The sequence below is a fragment of the Camponotus floridanus genome, unplaced genomic scaffold (genome assembly GCF_003227725.1).
Source record: "Camponotus floridanus strain SB8 unplaced genomic scaffold, Cflo_v7.5 scaffold59, whole genome shotgun sequence".
Lineage (NCBI taxonomy): Eukaryota > Metazoa > Arthropoda > Insecta > Hymenoptera > Formicidae > Camponotus > Camponotus floridanus.
In genome coordinates, this window is record NW_020229758.1 from 723,067 (window position 1) to 745,992 (window position 22,926).

General features: G+C 38.5%; 1 protein-coding gene across 1 annotated transcript in view; it reads right to left on the reverse strand.

The window, feature by feature from the left end:
- Positions 1-21,100: 21,100 nt before the first annotated feature.
- LOC112639342 overlaps positions 21,101-22,926 on the reverse strand; it is a 65,050-nt gene continuing 63,224 nt past the window's right edge. Inside the window, exon 4 of the mRNA XM_025412903.1 lies at positions 21,101-21,228. Within this exon, the coding sequence (XP_025268688.1) occupies positions 21,101-21,228 (128 nt within the window). The remainder of the gene's footprint in view (positions 21,229-22,926) is intronic.

Consider the following 22,926-nt stretch of genomic DNA (forward strand, 5'->3'; position numbering starts at 1 on the left):
TCCCTTCTTGCCTCCTAACTTTGTTGTTCATTTCAGCAAGCCTGAGATCTCGTCATTCAATCCCTTTCTTCTCTCTACATGAAATTTCGCGAACCACACAATCTCCATGCGCAGTCTCCCACTTATCCTTCTTCTCCTCTTTCTCTCTCTCTCTCTCAAACCTCTAACATCGTCTGTCTTACGCCGATAATATGTTAATCAGCTACTCGCGATGTTAATTAATTGCCGGCAGCGCCGGCAAAGTGTCGAACCTCCGTATGAACTTTAAACCATCTGCGCTCGTTGCTGATAAATAGACAGTTATTCCATTACAATAGAAACTCTCGCATCAAACTCCTTAGTATTCTGACGCCACATACAATCTCTATTATTTGTGGGATATATACAAGACGTTATGCGTTGATGCGCTGTATATATGTGATTCATAAGATCAAAATATAAAAATAATTTTTGTGAATATTAAGATTTTTTGCTCATCTTACGAGATATGAATGTTAACAGCATTAGCCAATAATAATTTCAATACTTGAATAAACGTCAGATCTTTTATCAAAAATATTTTTTCCTAAATCTCAATTTTACTCGTATTTAAATTTATTATATTAATTAATATTTTAATAATAAAATAGAATTATACAACTCGACAAGAGGAGAGATTGCATGGAAATGTATTGCAAAGATTATAAAGCAGGAGCGGAGAGATTCAGAGGAATCCAAGAGTACAATGACGTTTGTGAAATAACGCGTCTCTTTCGTGATTAATAAGGTAACTCAAGATTAATTATTCGGCTTCAATTAATCAAGCTGTCGAGACTTGCGCGGAAGAATATTTAAGCCCGCTAACAACCCAATTCAAATCAGCGCGGTGTATTTGCATGAGCGGAAGTGTCATCGAGATATCGTCGATTACAGTGCAGTAATTTTAAACGGCGCTTAGAAATGTTGCACGTGTAACAGCGTGCATTCATTCTAAGAAGCCACGTGCGTGTAAGTGAAGATCATAATATAAGGGAGACTTTTTTTTTAAATTCATCATTGAAGACGACGACCAGCAGATTGCGGGGTCGAGTTGCTGCCGATTGCACATCGGGATTGTGCCTCCTTCCATCCGCCTCCCGGTGATCATTATCTACTTCTAAACCACCCGTAAAGATACCATTGCGCTTTCTTCACTTGAAATTTGTCGACAGTAAGACAATTCCGCTCGTTATCACGTCGATAATGAACGCGACGGACGGACAAGACGGACTTCATCATTTCGCGGATATTCGTGAAAATTCTTGATACGTGACTTGCAGCTAGATCGGAAACGTGTATCGCTTGTTAAAATATCGTTAGGCTATCGAAATCTCTTTAATCTTAAAGGAGATTTTACGTAGAACAGCGGTAAACGCTTAGAGAGAAGAAGAAATGTTATTGATAGAAAAAATGTATCTTTAAATGTTCTTCGAAATATAATTATATTTATGAATATATAATGGATAATTGTATTTATTATTGGTCGGAGAATCTATATGTCTAAATCTCGGTGCTTCGTATAACGCACACTCCGGCATATTTTCATTGCATTCATTCCAATTATTTCGCTTAATACATTCATAATTTTCCGACATGCAAATTTACGAGTGACGCGCGACGCGATTAAAAGTTTATTAATTTAAATTCAGTGCACGCCTGTTCGACGAAGATACAATGCGAACCGAGGTACAATTAGAATTTGCAAAGTTCGCGATTGCGAAGCATCGGCTCACAGCGCGATCCGCAGTTAAAAGCTGCGAAAGTAGCGTCGCGACGTCTACGTCGCCGTCGATCCCAGCAGGAGAAACTGAGAAAAAAAAAAGACAGAGAAAAAGAGAGACTTCGTGGGTCGTCAGATTTCATCAGCATCTCAATGGGAAACCGCCAAGTGGGAAAAGTAACTCGTTGCTCAAACAAAACCACCCTTGCGCGCGCATCCTCGTCTTGTCATCGACTTTGCGATTCTTCGAGAAAGCAAAAAAGGAAAAAGAAAAGAAGAGTTATGGAAATAGAGATATAGATAGAGGATTCGGGAAAGTCGGAGTCAGGCCTGCGAGTCTAGCCTGCGCCGAAACCACCCTCGGGATGGTGGAGGCGCAGGATAAACAGGCAAGTGCACGAGTCAGCATGTACGAAATATGCTCCCCTCGGCAAAACCGATGCGTTTCAAAGCACCGCGCCAAAGAGAATGTATATACGCGTATATAGCCGTGTCTATACGCTTGTGTAAATATATATATATATATATATATATATATGTGTGTGTGTGTATATATACGCTTTTACCCTTCGCCCCGATCTTTCGTTCATCTATTTTGCGGTTCGCAGCGCGGCACAAAATGGGAGGATAGATTCGAGGTGCAACACGAGCGCGTCGAGAATAAACAGAAATATTTTTTTTTGTTGCACTCTCTTATAAGAGTGGAAACGTCGATGTCGCGGTATATATATACACTGCTATTCAGTGGAACGAGGATACCGTGAAAAGACCTAAATTGAAGTTTCATATTTTCAGAGATAAGGCGCACGGGGGATAAAAGCGGAATATTATATCCCGTCATAGAAATTAAGATTTATTCCGCGCATTATAATGCATTTCTTCCATTATCCGCGTGCAATTTTTAAAGATATTAGAGATCTGTTTTCTCTAGTGAAACATCAACCGAAAACTTTAAAATATATATATTTTATTTTTTAATATTTATATTTTATTTTATTTTAAATCTTTGAATTTTTTAAATTTTTTATAAATCTGATTATTCCATCATAAAAAATATCAAAAATTGATACAATTTGGTTTTTGCTAATAAACTGCAGATTAAAAACACTTGCAAAGGAAAGGAAATAATTCTGGCTGATATAATAAATATCATACATAATGATATTTTATATGCACATAATTACAAAGTTTTCATTATAAAAAATTGCGACGATATTTATGATGCAAATGTTCACCGTAATTCAACTCAGATTTATGCGGTACCGTATATTTCATGACATTTATTAATATTATTTACGCATGGTTGCAATAGGATAATGTGTAAAATGAGACGCGAACGCGCGTGTTTAATGATTCATTCAACGCTTCGTAGCTCTTCAATATCACATTCAATAAATCAGGATGTCTATGTGCTAATCGCTGCATAAACCATGTGTAACAGTTTCAATCTGAACAGTCGATTTTATAAAATAGATAATATGAAAGTCAATTAAAGACGTAATAACAGACGTCATAAACAGACTTCCCTTTTAAAGTATTTAAAACTATTATGAAAATTATATAAAAATTATTAGACTATACGAGACTAGGAACTTGTAAGAGCATCAACATAATTCTTATTATAAATTTTCAATATTTTCTCTTTATAATTAATTTAAATATATTATTAATAATGAGAGGTACAGACAAAATTAGTTACAAATTAATTATATAAAAAATAGAAATGAAATGTTAAAAAATTTATTTATTAAATTTCTTTTATGATTAAATTATTATATCCTGTTTATCTTAAAAAAATTATTAGACAAAATGTAAAACAAAAATCCTTGAAAAATATTATTGTTCTATATTTATGTAAGATAGAACTTTTACTCTTTTATATAAAGGAGAGATTTTATATCTATATCCTTTCAGGTTGATTCGCATAGAAGGATCTCCCAAAAATAATTCTCATGCTTCGGGCCCCCGTGGCCATAAATACGACGCTGCTAAACCAAACTGTATGCCGGCGACGCACACAACCCTACTCGCGTCTGGGGAAACGTAAAGCTCGCGCTGGGTAGTTTTATTCCGCGGGGCATAAAAGTGCAAATTTTTAAGCACCAACGCGAAAGACAATCTCTTTATTCCTTCTCGCCTGTTACGTCTGCGAAATTGCGTTGTCACCTCGCTGTTGTCGCTTTCTTCGCAGTCTCTCTTTCTCTCTTCCTCTTCCTCTCTCCGGAGGGATTGGGTGCGCAACCGCGTGAAAAAAGGGGATCCGAGGGAGAAGAAATAAAAAAGGGGCGCGGACGGGAACCCCTGGAAGAACTTGACGAAGCTTAGCCGCGTCGCGACGCCCGAAAGTGCCGGCTTCAGCCAGACGGCGTTTATCTTTTTACGCAGCTACGAGAGACAGCGGGATCGGAATTTTATGCGGATAATATTATTTCTGAACGGCAGAGAGGTCTGCGATATTTTCTGCACGCGAGATACGTTTATTTTCGAATAACTGTTTTTCACCTCAGATTATCAGGGGTGATCATTAACTGTTTTTTGCGTAAATAAAACTTGTTGTTCGTCGGCAGAAAAAGGCGAAAAATTTACTTATTTATTTATTTAAAGTGTTCTCACGTTTTTATACGAAATTGCGATTTCATTGTAAGATTCTTAATTAATATAAAATACCGTCAGACTTCGTTTAATTAACAAAGTAAATAGATCTTTTTAAAAATTAAATTGTAATTGCTTTCTTCGAATGCTGGACCAACAAAAGCTATGTAAAGTCATCATTCAGTTGTCAAATATATAACATGTATTTTATTTGTAATGCTGAATATTGCAGAAATAAATATTAAACATCTTCATCTCTGTCTCTTTGCATCATAAAGTATAGCAGAAAGGAATTTATTCCAACCGACGTTGATGAATTATTTTGTTTGTTTTATAACAATTTCTCTCGCGAACGGATTACGAAGCTGAATTATTACCGCCGAGTACCAGAGCGCTAAGATAGACCAGAAGAAATGGTAGCGAAGGAAAATTAAAGATAACAACCACGGCACGTACCGAGGTGTTTGCAATAATTATCGCGAGAGTGGTAAAAAGAATGGAGAGTGGCAAAAAGAAATCGCCCGCGTAACCCGAGCTCCATGATATTCATTTCTCATAGATGCAACGCGATAAAAGTTAAATCGAAGGAAACGAATTTATATCAGTCTCAATTTAAATTTTAGCAACGATCCCCGACATCTCTCGTGGAATGATATTTCTCGAAGTCGACGTGTCGAAGTTTTACCCCGCAAATTTTTCTTTTTTTTGCTCGGAGCAATCTTGTAAATAAATTATACGTAAACGAGATATAATTAATTTTCGACATCTCTTATAATAAAATAATTAAAAGAAACTATGTAAAATGTAATCAGCCTATAAATATAAAAATGAAATAATAATGAAGCTGAAATAAATGAAAGATTATTTAAATGAGACAAAATTATTACATCATTGTACGGACAAATGTGAATTATTATCCATATTGTTTTCAGTGGAGTGGAGATTCGTCTCCTACTAAGAAGTTGGCAAAAATATACAAAAGGCTTCATCAAACCTAATCCTTCTCGGCTATTTACATAGTTTCTACTTCTCAAACTGTCTCCTCTTTGGAGACACCTCGTGCACGTCTCTCCGTGCGATCTTATGCATGCGGGGTCACTTAATCCATACGGAATTCCAGTGGCGCAACTACCCTCGCCTTGCATGCCAAGTGACCCGTTTACATTACGCCTTTTCCGCCTAGTTCCGCCGGCGTGGACGGTCTGAAAGACGGCAAGTGCGGCGGATTGCAAGAAAAGTCAGACGGTTTCGGCAAAATGGCCGTCCGGTACGAAAGTTTAACAATGGGGGAGGAAATTATACGGCCGGAGATTCGCAGAGACGTTGTCGTATCGCCCTGGAGCGCGCGAGAGGACCGGTCGACGTGCGCTCGGAGAAATTTACAGCCCGCGCCCGCCGCCGCCGCTGCAATGAGGAGGCGAAATCGAAAATCAATATTCGAAAGGTATAGAATGCTCGACGGAACTGACAAATGGCCCTCGCGCGCGCCGAATGGCTAAAATACTGTTGTATGTACGGGGGAATAATTCGCGACTTCAAAATTTTGCGCAACTCGTCTCTTATTAAGGGGTCAACATACTTTTATATTTTTATCGTTACAAACACCCTGTACAGCTTTCATCTTTCCAAATATACGTGCAAATTATGCACAAGATGTCTTTTAAAGAGATAACAAAATATAATGCTCTGTTAAAAGTTGCGAAGATGAATTTATGCCTAAAAAATTATTGGCTCAGTTGATCTTCTAATCGAATAATTATTTTTATCGCGTTATATACTTTTTATGTATAATTTTATTTGTAATATTTCTGAATCATTAAATAACTTGCTGAGCTTGTTGATTGAATTTTTCGTTGTATCTTAAATGCGTAAAAATATAAAGTCGCGATACATTTCACACTCATTCATAGTGAGTCAGGTAGATTCACAATTCAGCTCGTCATGTTAACGGGATATTGCTATACTATGAAATATCACGGAATTCAAAGATGGCCGATGCGGACACGCGAGCAAGCCGGGAGTAAAAGGAATTCAATTTCGAAGAGGGTGCCTTTTGTGCGCGATAGCTTATGTAGGTATTTATATATTGGTGCTTTCATGCATGTCGATATTTCTATTTGGCTTTCAGCTAGAACGAAGAAGAGATTGCGATGCCATATGAAATCCAAATGCTGCTAACGCGAATAAAACGATATACAACCGTGTTAATTAATTTAATTGTACAGACAATACAAAATTGAATGCATCACGTATATAATCGCATATAATATTTGTGTTTCGTTTTATTTTATTACACAAAATAAAATAGAATAAAATCTACCGTTGCTTAATTATACAACTAATTATTTCAACCCGGTATTATTTATCTCTAATAATATAATATAATTGCATCAAAATATATTTTTCCGCAATTATATTATTTTATGAAATTTATAGTTTACTGATTAGAATGTATTTTTTTCCCTACGAATAGATATAAGATAAGTATTTAGCGTATAAAAATTATAATAGAGAAATATGAAGAAACATTCATGCAATATTTATTATACGAATTGAATTTTATAACTGCTAAAGGCGCCGCTTGACCGAGAACGACATCAAAGTCAGTTTATCTTTTTACGGCTAAAAAAGGAAAAGATCTTTTAATCAATATTTAAATGATTAAAATTGCTGGTTAACTTGCCGCGTCGGAAAGAACGCTCTTAGCACGTCTAAACAGGTGGAGAGGAGAAGTACCGGGAAGGAAGCAGCCGTAGTTGAACGAGTTTGCGTTTGCCGTGACCGTGCTCCATAAGAGCCGCGTGGCCTTGATAAGGATCGTTTCAATTATCCATTCAATTACCGGAGGGCAATCCGTAATCGTCGCGAAACTCGAAAGCCCGGCGGAGATTTCCTCAAAGCGTTTCCTCGACGTCCGGAGAGATAAATAGTTGCGGTAATCAGGGAGCGGAAAAATTTACACTAAATACCATCCTAAACCAGCAAAGACGATGGCGAACAAGAATTCTCATTTAAATGTATATTCTCTGCTCCTTTATGTTTCGCGAAGTAACACCTCCTGCGATTGGAGACGTGATAACAGAGTAGCATTTCTTGATAAATGCTGCTAAAGTAATTTCTTCTGCTAAAGATGATTTTTTACGAATGTTGGAAACAAATGTTTAAAATGTTACAAAGAATTTTTCGCAGATAAATATAAATTGGAGCGAAAAAGATAAATATTAAAATAATATATAACATTACAATAAAAAATATACATACATTATTATATTAATTAGATTTTACTTAAATTTTAAATATTTTCCTCTCTGATAATAATATTTATTACTACGCTGCACGTTTAATAATAAATATGGCTTTATAAATTATTAAATCATTAAATTATTAAATTATTCATTTTACATTTCGACAAATTTGTACGTCTTATTTTTGATTAGACTGAATTTTATCGAAATTTTATATATGCAAATACAACGCGATATGTTTGAATAATCGCAATCTGCAAACTTCTCATTTACGAGATCATTTCCGTTCTGATCGTCCATCACTCTATTGATCCAACTTTGTTACGAAATGCACTTCATCTTGTCTTTTACAATCTCAATCGGCGATTGTGCGGGGGACGAAACTTTGGTTCATCGACGATCGCCAATCACGAGAGAGAAAGAGAGAGAGAGAGAGAGAGAGAGAGAGAGAGAGAGAGAGAGAGAGAGAGAGAGAGAGAGAGAGAGCGCATGATTATCTAGTGATGGACATGAGTACATGTCGGACCGATCGAAGGTTAAGGGTTAACGCGATTAAAGTCGCGCTAAAGGGAAATTCGCACGGATACCGGACGCAAGGCTCTTGTGTGCGTTGCGGTCCGGCCAGCCTCGAAGATTTACTCATTGTCGGATTACAGGATCGTTGCGTTGATACTCGCGGAGTCTGGCACACGAGAGACCCACGGCGGCTACGAGAGAGCCCGGTGGACCGCGGTGAACCATCGTCCACCCCGCCGACCTCAACGACGCGCCCTCGCGATCCGATATCGTCCCGGTCGTTTCGCGAGAGAGCGAGAGCCGGGGGCAAGAACCGGAAAGGGCGAGGGTAGAGACGACGGACGGCTGTGTGTTCCGACGTAATATGGGCTTGTTCCCGTTTGCGACGCGGTTCGCTCGCGCGTCGCAATTAGCCTTTGTCGCGAGAATCCGCCGACCGACACAATTCATCCCCCCTTCCCCTCCCCCCTCTCCAACGTGCCTATCCAACCCTCGCCCTTGGCTCTCTGTGCGCGTGCACATCCGCCCTTTTCTTCCGGTGTCTGTGTCGTCATTAGAACGGTTGTTTTCGCGCGCGTACGTCTCGCGTGATGCGAAATAATTAGCGAAATCGCGCCGCGGAAATTTTACGTCGCGTCTCTCTCTCGTTCTCCGATTCGATAACTTTTCTCGTTAGGTAAACTTTTTTTCTAAATGACGTTCCCTGCGAAATTTATGATTCTGCCTTTGGCGTCCATGATCTCGAGACAAGAGTGCCAATGGCACCGATGATTAATGGAAAGCTAAACTCACGGATCAACAATATGATCACTGATGACGTATTTTGAGCAAGCAAAGGGATTAATATTACAATTATCGGCGATTGATAATTGCCGAGATATCAGTCCGGGGTAAATTATAATTATAGAGATCGTCCGGTGTGATAATGATATTTATAACAAGTACTTATCAATTAGTATATCGGGGATAGCCCAACGGGAATATTTCGATTTGAAGGATGTAATTGCGGATGTCAAATTATGTTGATTTCTGGAATTAATTAAAGTACCGGTGATCAGAGTTGAGCTGCACGCAGCAGATTACAGGGAAATAATGAAAATAAACCCTCGATCAAATTGATCATGTTCGTTTCTTCCATCAGAAAATCCTTTTAAGCCCTTTATCTGAAAAGAAAAAGAAAGATTGCGATTCTTGCTCGAGAAAATATTCCGTCGTTCGATGTGTCAAAAATTTATGAGATCCGAATATTCTCCCTTTACATAACCGCGTTATTTTTCGTTACATCCCGTTACGTTAAACTTTATGACACGATATTGAAATGTTGTCCCGCAAAATTATACGCGGTAAATTTTATAGTTGAACGCCAACTTTCTCTTTTCCAACTCACTTGTAGAGCAGTTTTACTGATGGAAAAAAAAAAAGGAAAAACATATTGTTACGAGCTCAACTTTGAAAAGGAACATCGTACTGAAAGTCGATATAAATTATCGACGATATATAAGTGTAGGTCGAAGTAAAAATACGCTTTCTCACCGCATCATATGCCGGATAGCGCGTGCGCCGTGAGATGACAGCGTTTGAACGAATCCGAACGAAATTGCTCATATCGCCGTCGGTTTCGCCCGACTTCGCGCGTTGTTACCGGAAGTTATTCGTTGCTCTTGCGTACAACGCATTGTTCCGGAAGTTAGCTCATAATGGCCGTTTGCAACCGCCGCGAAGTGAAAGGGATCGACTAACTGCCGTCCGCGTAAAATGCGAGAATGCGCCTGCAAATGCCCATTGAAGTCGTGGGGAGGAAAAAAAGAGAGAGAGAGAGAGAGAGAGAGAGAGAGAGAGAGAGAAGCGGTATGCGTGCTATCGAATGTAGAACTATGCAACGTCGAGAGTCTTTGCACGTGGCGGGCGGCTCTGATCGATTCCGCGGAACTGCAGTTTCGAGCAGGCAGGTGCACTGACCTGTGCACCGAGCGCGCGTCTGCCATACCTTATGTACGAGCGGCATCGGTGTCTTTGTAGAAAGTTACCCCCGGTTCCCGGGGCGCACAAAGTGCATTATCAATTATTACGACCGGTCTGATAGTGTTATTGGTCGACGCTTGATAGCGCGCGGCCGCATACTGGCAGTGCGGCTATTACTATTGATCGCGACGCGATCGTTCGGGGTTGAGGCGAGGCGAGGCGAGGCGAGACGACCCGCTTTAATTTTGCGCTCCTCCTTCTGGCGGTTGATGAATCCCCGTCGACAATAATACGAGAGACTTCCGCGATTATGCGCGACGCGTCACGATCAATTCGCTGCGATACTCCTCCGATATAGGTCTCGAGCTCCGTGAAAATGAAAATGTTCCCTTATCCTCTGTCGTGCGAACAAATCTTTCGCTATTCTTATAATTTGAAATTTTCTCGCATGGACATTTTTATGAGCATTTGACTCGCGATCGACTTTCATCGCTAACGGTTTATTTATCGTTTCTTGTGCTCCACTGAGAGGAATCTCAAAGGGATATATTTGAAATTTATATCCTTGAGTCTTATGCAAAATTTATTGTAATTAATATAAGAAAGTTAAGTTATTTACTGTAATTTATATAAGAAAGAAGGCTCTTCTCGTCTTTTTAAATTCATGGAATTACGCTTGTTGTACACCTAAAATCGATTGAAAACATTCGGTTTTGATACAAGTCTGATTCGTTTAAATATTCGATGCTCTCGTTCTATCGATTCGCTACTACCGCTATTTCCATCTAAACCGAACTCTACCCCTATCATTACAAGACGCGAGAAAATATGCTAAAAAGCGGACTAAGTAAGACGATTATTGTATAAATTTAAAGCATGGATATACCCTTCTCCCTTTAGGAAGTCGCGTTTCCTCATCCCATCCCACCCAACCTCTCCCATTGCCCTCGAGGCGTGGTACTCGACCGCGGGTTGAACCAGTAAGTTGAATTCAAATTGTTATTTTAATATTTATCACCCGCCTCGCAAATCCCTCGGAAGCCCGTCAGTCCGCCCGCAGTCTGAAATCCACCTGAGCGGCATAGTCCTCCCGGAAAAATGCTAAACGCCCGGCTTAACGCCTCAATATTTCAGCAGGGTTTCAACCGCTGCATAAGCCGCGAAGGCTCGTCGGTCGTTCATCACCCAGAGCGTGAAAAAGGAAGGAAAATGGGAAATATCAAGAAACAGTGTTCACTAGACACTCGACTCCTTCAATCCCTGACACTGTATTGCTTTCCAGGTTTTTGTCAAAAAAAATTCCTCCAATTATTAAATCAGGCGAGCAGACATTGGAAAATTAATATAATTAAAAATAAATCTCCTAAAATATTGCTTTTAAAATCACAAATCAGATTTAAAAAAATAATATGGTATTAAAGAAAATTACATTAAATTTCGATTCGAAATGTGAATGAAATTGTATGATATATCTGTCATTGATTTAAATAAAATATGTCATAAGAGCGTTGAATCAATCTGATGTTGCGGTAATAACCAACGAGATAATCGAGTTTATACATATATTGGAAAGAATATAATTGAATAATCGATCAAAGACAATTAAACTCGATCTCAGTAATTGCTGCAGTGACGCTAAACAAACATCGCTGGCGCCATTTTATGGAAGCGCCTTTTCATCTCGCACAATCGCGCAAACCTCGATAACCACTATGAATTGATGGCATTTCATCACATCGTAAATCGCACGCCGCGCATTCTGACGCGCGTAAACAAATATATTACCAACACATTTCGGGAGAAAACCTCCTTCGAAATCGTATTCAGCTAAATTTATCTCCGCGATATAGCTCCGCAAATAAATACCCTAATCGAATCTATGCAATCATAAAGATAATCAGAAACATTCGCCATTAAATTCTAAACAGATTAATTGTATGCTAATAATGAATAGTACATCGAACAAAGGAATTCAGAAAAAAACATACATTATTAATATATTTAAAAAAATATATAATATTATGTAAAAAATATAACTCTACTTTTTTCCAAGAAAATTAAAGGAATAAAAATCGCGCCGCATCATGCCTACTGTCCGCATCTTCCTCATTATAGGCGCTTAATCAACATCCAACCGCGGAGCTTGAGGTCGAGTCTTCGCAAGTCGTTGGTCTTGCGAAAAGCGAGTCTCTCTCTTTGATTGGACGATCTAACGAGACCGTTAAACGGGCCGGGGGGTTGATTTTAATCGAAGGTTATGCCGCCGGCAATAATCGGTAGTTAGCCATGCACCAGCCCGCGATGAGGCTGGGGTTCGCTGATAACAGACTTAGAAGGGGAGAGGATCGCAAGTGAAGGGAGGAGAAAGGGCAAAGGAGGGGGAGAATACACCACCTTCGATCTCGCGCGACCGTGTACCGTTACGGGTTATATCGGCGGATTATGGAGGATGCTGGTGGGTTAGCGTGCATCGATACCAAGCCGGATAATCGATCGGTATCGCTTTCTTAATTAGCGGTCGGAGCATTTAGAATGGCCATTCAATTACACAGTCGCGTAATCTACTTACGACCCCTTCCCGCCTTTCCGCCAACTCCCCCCTCCAAGATAGTCACGAGCAAGCTACCTCTTAATCTAGACTGACATCTTCGAGAGCTTATAATAAATGTCGATGAAAATTGTTTGATACATCTACGATAATTACGATGCAAGTTCATTACTAATTAACATTATATCTCATATTATATTTGAGGAAAAAAGAAATAATATTTAATATGTTACCAACCATTTCTGGAGAAAACCTCCTTCGAAATCGTATTCGGCTAAATTTATCTCCGCAAATAAAATACTTTAATCGAATCTATGCAATCATAAAGATAATCAGAAACATTCGCCATTAAATTCTAAACAGATTAATTGTATACTAGTAATGATTAGTACATCGAATAAAGGAATTGTGAAAAACCTTATATTATTAATATATTTAATTTGTGATTGAAATTCTTACTAGGGTGTGTTTGAATCAATGTAAAATTTCCGTCTTTCTTGTCCTTTTCTAAAACCTCGTAATTTTTAATTCACTTCAAGATAATTTAATTCTGCTACTCGAGAACCACCACCATTACACGTGTTTCAATTGTCGAGTACTGATATAACATGACGAGAATATAGCTTTGTGACCGATAAGTTGAAAATCCACGATGACGTAGTTACTCGCGCAATATTCCGCCGCGATATTGTAGCGGAACGAGAAACATCGCGAATTAATTTCCGCGAGTCGTCCCGCTTCCTCGCTCTCTCTTCATCTTGACAGAGCTTCTTTTTGTTCTCGTGGACGGCACGGGCCGCGTACATCCCAGACGCGGACATGAGAGGTTCTACTCATCCCAGAGTGCCAGTCTCTTTCTGCTTTGGCGAGCTTTTTACTCAGTTTTCCGGTCCTCGGTTCTCCTTCCCTCCGCCCCCGCGAAATATGTTTCGGCTTATGAGAGGTTCGTCCACGGCTTCGTATTTCTTTCGTGGAAGTAAATGTTTTTAATTTCGCGACGGAGAAAGAGCGACGAGCAACGAGACGAGAGAGAGATGGAGAGAGACGGAGAGAGAAAGAGGTGAAAAGGAAAACGACGACAACGCGACGAGATGAGAACGACGACAACGAGCACCACGACGACAACGACAACGACAACGACGACCCGGCCTCGTCTGGACCGAGCCAGTCTGCCTCGTCGTTTAACGCTTTTTACCATCGCGAAACTCGCCGCCTCCTGAGACACGGGAGCATGACTCTGCGCGGGGGATGAAAAGGCGGTAGAAAAATGCAGCGTGGATTCGGGCGAGCTTGAAGAACCGCCCTGTCGTATCGGTGCACTGAGAAAAATCGTTTGACTGTATCAACAAGATTGTATCTGATAGAAGACATTTTGGTTAAACCAAGCAGAATTTCTAGTTATCATAATAAGACTTGATTTTTCATATCTAGAACGTTTAATAGACTTTACTACAAGGATTTGGTTAGTATTTTCTAGTTGGATCCATAAAATTTCCTGTTATACTGATTAAACATGGACAGAGTGATTTTTTGTAAATTTAGTATTATTTCCAAGAAATTTTGGTAAATTTAACAGGAAGAAATTAATCATATTCATCTGGTCATTCCTAAAGGAATTCTGATTCATCCATTTTCCAATAGACATACTGATTGAATCTACTAGATTTCTAATTAATGCAATCAGATTTTTTTCAGTTAAAAACGTGCGAAACATATGATCTTCGGTGAAAACACTGCATAACGTCGAATATCTCTGAAAGCCAATTACCACAATACGCATTTCACAAACGAATGTATTCCGCTCGCTAGAGATTCTCAAAAGAAATTCAAGTGACTTATTTTGTAAAAGATGAAGGGAAGTAAATGAAAACTTATCAAAGCAAAGTTTATAGCATAAGTATCTTAGAAATTAAATCATAAAATGAAATATCTTTTTCTTCAACGTTATATATGTGTGTGTATTTTTTTTCTATATACTTATTGTAAAAAGCATAAATTTCAAAGTTTTAAAATAACATTTTCGACGACGATGCGATGCGCGATTCTTTTAAGCTTACCCGACCCACGTTGCTTTTTTCTTCCTCATCCTCCGCACAATGTCGTGCTCTCGTGTGCCAGGAGTCGTCTTTTTAACCTTTTCTTTTTTCACGTTGCACTTTTTTACTTTTTGTTTTCTTTTTACAATTTTATAATGAAAATCAGAGTTCCTTCTTTTTTCTCCATCCGATATCGGTTCCACTATTCGAACCCTCGATTCGAGTCTGGTCGAAGGGCGTCATACATCTCTGGCGTTCGTTGTAAATCGTACCCTTTCATATTCGCGTGCGAATCAAGACGGTGTGTATTGGATGTACCGACTCTGAGTCATCTTTCCCTTTATACCCTCGTCTTCTTCTCCTCTCCTCTCCTCTCCTCTTCTCTTCTCTTCTACTTCGTCATCTCTCTTTCGCTCTTTCGGCGAGCGAGCTTGGTGCGTCTGACCAGATGGAATTTTTCCACTTTATTTTCCCGACCCCGTGCACGGATATCAAATTCCATCGTTCCCGCTTTTGCCCCTGCGCTGTATTTCACGTGCACACTCGCACCTTCTCGTCTTCCCTCGAACTGTCGGTTAAGCCGAATTTACACGGTTTATTCTGAATGTTCATTCCGAGTGAGTTATCGCGAGAGAGAAAATGATATTAATAATTTTGCCATGAAAATAATCATTCATTATTGTTTATCGTTAATATTTATCGTCCGCGATAAATCATCCAAGCGTAAAATAATTAAGATTGATTGAGATATTTGAATAAATTCCATCAGCTATTATTTCAAATTTTTTAAACAATCATGAATGTTTGCAAAAATCACATTAAATTGCGTTTGGCACCAGCATATTTCTGTTGATGACATTTTTAAATAAAAACTCGTTCGTATCCGATACATTTATTTGATACAATTTATTCCGATCGTCAGAAGAGAATCGTATAAATTTAGCTTTAACGGAGATATTCAGTTCCCTCTTTTCCTGAAACGCTTCCTTGCGCAAGCGGAGAGCGGGAGAGAGACAAGACAAATAAGAAGAACGGCAGGCACGCGACGTGGCGGCTTTCGAAGTAACGCGATTATATCGAGGCCGAAGTCTGCCTGCCACCCTCGGGAATCGATATTTATCAGGAAACAGGCATGAAGTGAGAATAAATTTATCGGAAGTTGGACGGCCGGTTCACGTTCGAGACGAAGACGGCGGAAACGTGCGTCAATTAAAAAATAAGAATAACGATGAGCTTAAGAAACAAACGTAATACATCGAGAATACGTGATCCCGATCGATACATGTTCCCATATGTGTATTATTTATTTATTCTCTGAATTCAAATTAATATGTTGAATATTTATATTCAAATGATCAGTATATTATCAATATAAAGTTTAGGTGTCTTAAGAAGCGTACAGCCTAATACAGCATACAATTCGATACGAGATAAAATCTGCTACATTATTCAAAGCTCTACCGTTGCACTTGGAGACCGAGGATTTGCGCTACTGAACATTTCAAGGACCTATATTTCGTGCAACTTTCTTCATCATCTGCATTTCACATATACACAAATTCATATGCGATATTCGATTTAAATACTACGGAAACTCTCGCGCCATTTTAATCAACGAAATCACTGATAAAAACACCTCATCACAAGAGCGCTTGCCCGAAGCCACCGTCGAGATTCGTTGTCTAATGAGAATATTTGATTTTTATCAGTTTATCCGAAAAATTCTCCGTCGCGCGAACAAAATGCAAGACAAGGCGAGCGAGAGAATAATATCGTATCAAACCCGATTTAACAGACGAGACTAGAAACCGATATGCACATTCGAAGAGCGACAGTGAAATAGGAATAAATTTGTCAGGATTTTTTTCTGTTCGAGGTGAATCAAATACACGGAGAGAAATGATGCCTTCTTCACTTCCTAATCAGCGATTGCTTTATCAGGTTCGTTCGACCTGCATGATTACGTCGAATGTACAGAGATAACGTCGTTATTTCCTGAGTGTGATATCGGATCACCGTTTTAATAGAGTTATTATAGAGCTTCATACGCGGTATCAATGTTACAACAGAAATGTGACGTAAAAAGTATCGGACACAGATATCACAAAATTGGAGATTTTATTTTCCTTCTTTCTGAACGGAATCAGTTGCAATAGTTGTTACGGCTAGAAATAGCGAGATCAACTCTTCTTAAAGTCTCTTTCTAAGAAAAATTACTTTTATTGATAAAAGGGAAATTTAAAAAGAAAATTTATTAATAAAAAGGAAATTAATAAAAAGGAAAGTTAACGTCGACTTGACGTTAAGATGTGATATCGTATTATGTTTATATATTCCTCAATTTTCTTTCAATTAATCGATATTAAATAAAACGTGTTATAAAACAATATAATATTAAAATTATGTGCTCGATGAATTTTACTATAAAGTACTGTCGAATTTCATACACAAACAACCAATAACTCAATTAAAATCGAGAAACCAAAGAGTCATGAATATGTAATAGAGATATACATATAACGCGGAATATAATATGACAGGTATAATAAAATACAATCGCGCGAAATGTTAGAACATAACACGATTACAAAATAATATTATAATATCATAAGATAAATTAGATTTTTCTGAATACATTATTATGCATATATTGATTAAACATTGAATTTCAAACTATTGACGAGCAATGAACCGACATCGGATTTTTCTCAAGAGAAGAAAAATGCAGTCTTGTAATTTAAACCACAGACATGCTTCCGTTCGATTAAACTTACAATGCGAAGCATTCTCCACGTCTTACCGGAAGCTCCCTTCCCGTTCGATTGGGATTCCGGACCACCCGTTAGCGCTAAACACGCCCGAGAAGTCCGCAGACACATCGCTCTACGCAGCGGAAGTTTCAGTTTGGGGAATCCTCTGCGATTATTAGTTGGACAAGTAGTTCCAGCGTCTCTCGGGAACGACGATGGTCCTGGCGGGGTTAAAGCGAGGCTTGATTAGGCGCGGCAACTTGTTTCCGTCGCCAAACCTCCCCTTTGCGCGAACTTAAACCACATTAAATTGCGCTTAAGTCAAGCACGTGCTGAAAATACCGTCGTAAACGTAGAGAGAGAGGGAGAAAGGGTAGGGAAAAGGGCGGCGGGATGGAAAATGTTGTTGGTGACGGAAACGCACCGCGGCAAGTATGTGCGACTGGAATAATGGCATCTGGTAGGAATATCTTGTACAAATTTCCAAGCGCCTCTTCGCTTTAACACGTAACACGCCCCCGCGACAATCGAAACCTGATTATAATTAGGCGTTCGTGGATTATTCCAATTTTGGAAACTTGAGCTCGCGCAACAAATAATTCTATACATTCAGACAGTTGTATTTTATTCCCGAAACGTGCACGCTTGAAATTCTGGATTTACCTGTAATTTATAATTACCAAGCGGCATATACGGCTCTAATATAAACTAATTGCATTGCGATAAGAGCTCGTGACCTGGAGAACAATCTAATATCATGAAATTTACATTTCTCGCGCAATTCTTCAGGCGAACCTAGTAAAAAGGTAATCTTTTCTACCTCTCGTAAGACTTTTATTTTCTGAATTATGAATTTTTTTAATTAGAATAATGATTCTTCCACCGTTTGAGTTTCTCCACGATGAGAGATAAAGCACAATCTAGAAAAGGTAGCAAAGTATGATTAGGGCATTCCTATCAAACGCCACTCCCTCACTTGAACATACTACGCCGAAAAGCGTAAAGTTTTACCAAGATAAAAAAACTTGGGAGAATTTAATAAGCGAGTGCAAAGATGTGTACACGAAGAGAGATGCTGCATGTTTTTATAAAGATCGAACAAGCATGTGCGAGTGGAAAAGTGACTGCGAGATATAGAGTAACTTTATTCGCGAGAAAAGTTATTTTCTGCGAAATGCATCTCTCTCTCAGCCAAAATGCAACTGTTAATTATTAATCAATGAAAAACTATAAGCTGTGATCTTTATCCCGCGTATCTTTATGTGCGATTAAACAAAATGCAAAATTAATTTATAGTTTTAATTTCTATACTTTATAGTATATAGTTTACGTGGTATGATAGTTTATGACGCTCAGCTACATCGAAAAATAATTTATTATTTTAAGAGATATCCAAATATTTTTTATAACAATATTTTTTATAAACAATACTTTTTCGCAGAAACAACATTATTGTTTACGTTGATAGTATAAACAAAATTTATATTTTTTTGTTTCATCTATTGGTAGGATAGTTTTTTTTGCTCACAATGCAATAATAATCATTTATCGGTATCACGAATTGTTACGCTATTATTTTGAACTGCAAATATGAGCAGTGAACAACGGTCCAATTTAGATCAGACATATTGCCTGCTGCTGCAGGCAGAGGTTCGAGGGTGATCGAAGGGAGGAGAAGCAGTAGCGATGTGTTTGACTGTATTAGCTTGGGGGAGGGGAGGGGGAGGGGGAGGTGTATTTGCCTGAAGCAAACGGACGAAACCGGTAATTATATTTGGCGTCGATTCCTTAAGCACACATCAGTAGCTTACGGCGGAATGCGCTACAGATACTACGTCGATCAAAGGGGCGTTATGTATGTATCTGCCCAAGGGGTGAGGATGGACCTCGGAAATCGGTAAATACTAACGCGTGCATGATTGGAAGTTAATGACGCCGAGAATTAAAACCCAATACGCTTGTCATATACTATCGAATTCTGAATATGTAGGATTATTCGTATATGTTAAGGGTATTCGAATCAATCAATGATTGCTGGCCATTTTGACGGAAAGATGAATTTATGATATATTTGGGAGAAAAAATATATGAATGAATATCTTGTATCTGTGTACGTAATATTTCCTTTTTTTTTTTTTTTTTAAACGATATTGATTTTTTAAAGTATCAATAAAAATGGATTGCGTATTTATATCATAAACAATAAATAAAAACATCGTGATATAAGAAAAATAATAGCAGAAATGAATGTAAAAATACAAAAACTGTACCGTAGATGTCAATTTTTATTTCGGTATCTCTTTGAAAAATGCGAGGCAGTTTTAAAATGTATACATCATTTTTGGAGAGAGATCCTCGACCAGTTTTACGAACAGCTATTTGTAGACTCGTCTTATACAGGACGCAAGTACCAGAGCTACATGATTATAGATAGCATTTAGTAGCTCGCTACTAGAAGTGGGGCCGGTGAACAAGTATACGGACCGTTGAACTAATCTAAGGGATAAGTTAGGCTGGGTTAAACTACACGAAACCACGCTGCTATTAACTGAACCAGGTTAGAATCCTACAGTTCCGCCAAAAGTTTCCCGGAGTCTGCTAGATACGCTTTGCATCCTTCTCGTTCTTGTCGACCCCTAACTAATAGCTACTGGCGATCGCTGCTTTTATTACTGATAAATTGCATCTCTTGGCGAATATATGCATTTAGAATAACACGACGACAAGTAATAAAAAAAAAATATGAATAAATCGCGCTTAAGAAAAATTATTGTCAAAAATTTCACTTGGAAAAGAATCAATAGTATTTCTTGCAAGTTGCATGTCTACTGATCGAAACAAAAATAATCTTAAACAATCCTAGTGTAATTCCTCGTTAATCCCCGTTTGCGAAACTTTCTCCCCGATGAAACAAACTTGACTGAGGGACGTGCACTTCTTTCCGCAGTCGCGGAAAGTCTAAGACAAGAGGAGAAGGAAATTTTTGCGATTTAATTTCGAGATGAAAAGATAACTTTTCTTTATCCGCTCTCATTACCGGCGTCCGCGCGCTCATCCTTCAAAGCATTTTAATTTAATTCCGTTATAATTACATTCGAGGTTCGAGGTTAATTGCAATTAAGAGGCGAAGATCAATTAGACGGTAAAAAGGTACGCGATGAATAATCCCTTTCCTTCTTTGCAATGGGGATACGTGCTTTCGAATAATGTAAGTGAAATGTAGACACAAATATCTACTCTTAAGAGAAAAGATAATAAAAAGATCCCGAAGAGTGAGATATGTCTGGTTGCTTTCGAGAGAGTTCTTATTAAAAAAATGTTGTGAGAGATAATCTCATAGTCATCAAATATATGCATTAAAATAGAGTTTAATTATCGCTGATGTTCTTAATGTAATGTAAATGGCATTTAAGTAAATTGAAAGATAATGGTTCGGCTTGTGTGTCACAAAAAGATATAACGTTTACTATTACATGATATACGTACACAGGTGGAGGTGAAATCATAATTTTTATTTCCGTCCAAATATCAATCAAAGAAATTCAAAAATTCTCAAAGATGTCGAAGCCGTTCTTAAAAACCGCCCGTAATGCCGGTATAAATCACGCCTTTGGGGCGCAATTCGTAACGTTGAAAACTTGGGCTCTTTGTCAATTTAATCCGAAGTTTCCGCGAAAACATATTTTTCAGATAATAACTCAGTCCCGACACCTTTACCGAACCTCCACCTGCACATTCATATCCCGGGCTCGTAAATCAAGGAGCGGTCTTACCGCAAGGGTTTCCATTAGTCCCGGAAAAAAATTCACGGATGACAAATACGATTGTTTCAGCGACTCACCTGCAACACGAAAAAAAGAAGCAGATTTAGTATAATATTCCCTCACATTATATGCAGTTACATACATGTATGTATTGCGCTTGTATTAATTATATCGCACGCAATTCAAATGTCTCTTATTATATCGTACATTAATTACGCCATGATTTAATCGCATATATCCCGGCGTTTATTTTCAAATTTGGCATAACATTTTCTTGGCTAATTTATTTTCATGTTTATGCAAATACTACACATTCATGAAAATATATCTCGCGTATCATTTCATATTAATTGCAAGCTTATTTGGTAGATGTAATATAATATCTTTCATCGCATTATGTGTTGTGTAATTTTTATATTTTATAATTATTAATGTTGTCTGTAATATACTTCCCGCGTTAATTATTTTACCTGTTTACTCGTATTATTGTACGTAATTTTCATCTGTGAACAGCATATATTTATATATAGCAATCACGTACACACAATACGACAGTATACGACAGTATACGACATAATACGACGTTTATTTGTTTTTACGTAAACATTAGCCGCACGTTTACGCATTTACGCATTCCTTTTACTTTACATAATTCACTGCCTTGACTACAAGATCTCGAATAACAATTTAAACATATAAAACTTCCGGCGTTCCTCTGTTTCGCAAAGTAAACAGGTACTCGACAGAGTTTTTTCGCGTTCTTCAATCTCTGTCTGAAACACTTTTAACGAGAAGCAAATAAAAGTAATATCGTCTCGTTTGCGTCGTGATTAAAACGTAATTTCTGACTGTGAAAGATACTCGAAAGTTGCGATCCAAGGAGACATAAGATTCAGGCTTATCACGCGATCGTGACAATCTCTCGTAAAGCATTTGTTTTTCAAGTTAAAACTCCTTTCAACTCGCGTTTTCTCTCATACATACATCTTAATTCTCGTTTCTTAATATTTATTTTCTTACATATCATTTAAATCGCTTTAGCTTTGATAAACAGGTTTTCCTGACTCCAGAGCCAGAATGAAAACGAACCAATACATAAGTGCGTCAGTAAATCCGCGAATCTGTGCATATCAATCATATAAAGCGGTAATGGTAATCGATAAATCTTGGCGGGCCAATAAAATCGTATCAATCAATTGGGGCGAGTGCGGGTGGTACTTTTTCGGCTGACGTTTCCTCAAAGTTCTTCCGCAGATGTGCTCGTCCCCGCTCGACAAGGGGGAGGACGAAGCGAGCGAGACGTCGAGAGATCTCGAGAAATCAGCGCGAGGAAAAAAGGTCGACGAAACTTCGCGCCGGGTCCTCGAGATTCGACGAGGAAAATGACGAGGGAGGGAAGCCAGAGGGATGCGAGGGATGCGAGGGATGCGAGGGATGAGTCGCCCGAAGAAAGAGAGGAGGCGCGAAAAAGTTTCGTTGCAGTTCGGCCTGCAACATTCTCCCTGCCTGCAGAATCTCGCGTCGTTCGCGCCATCCCGGTGTGAGATACGTGCCGACAAACTTGCTGTATCGCTAAAGGAAACGCTAAAGTATACCCGGGAAAAAAGCAGAACCATGACGCGCGAATCTGAGAGATGATCGCGTCGATTTCTCTCTCAAATGCGAAAGATTTCACGACATGTTGTCGAGCGACGTTTCATCGATTCTTTAAAAAAAGTTGCAACTGATCTAATATTTATCTTGAGATATATATATATATATAAAAATATATATAT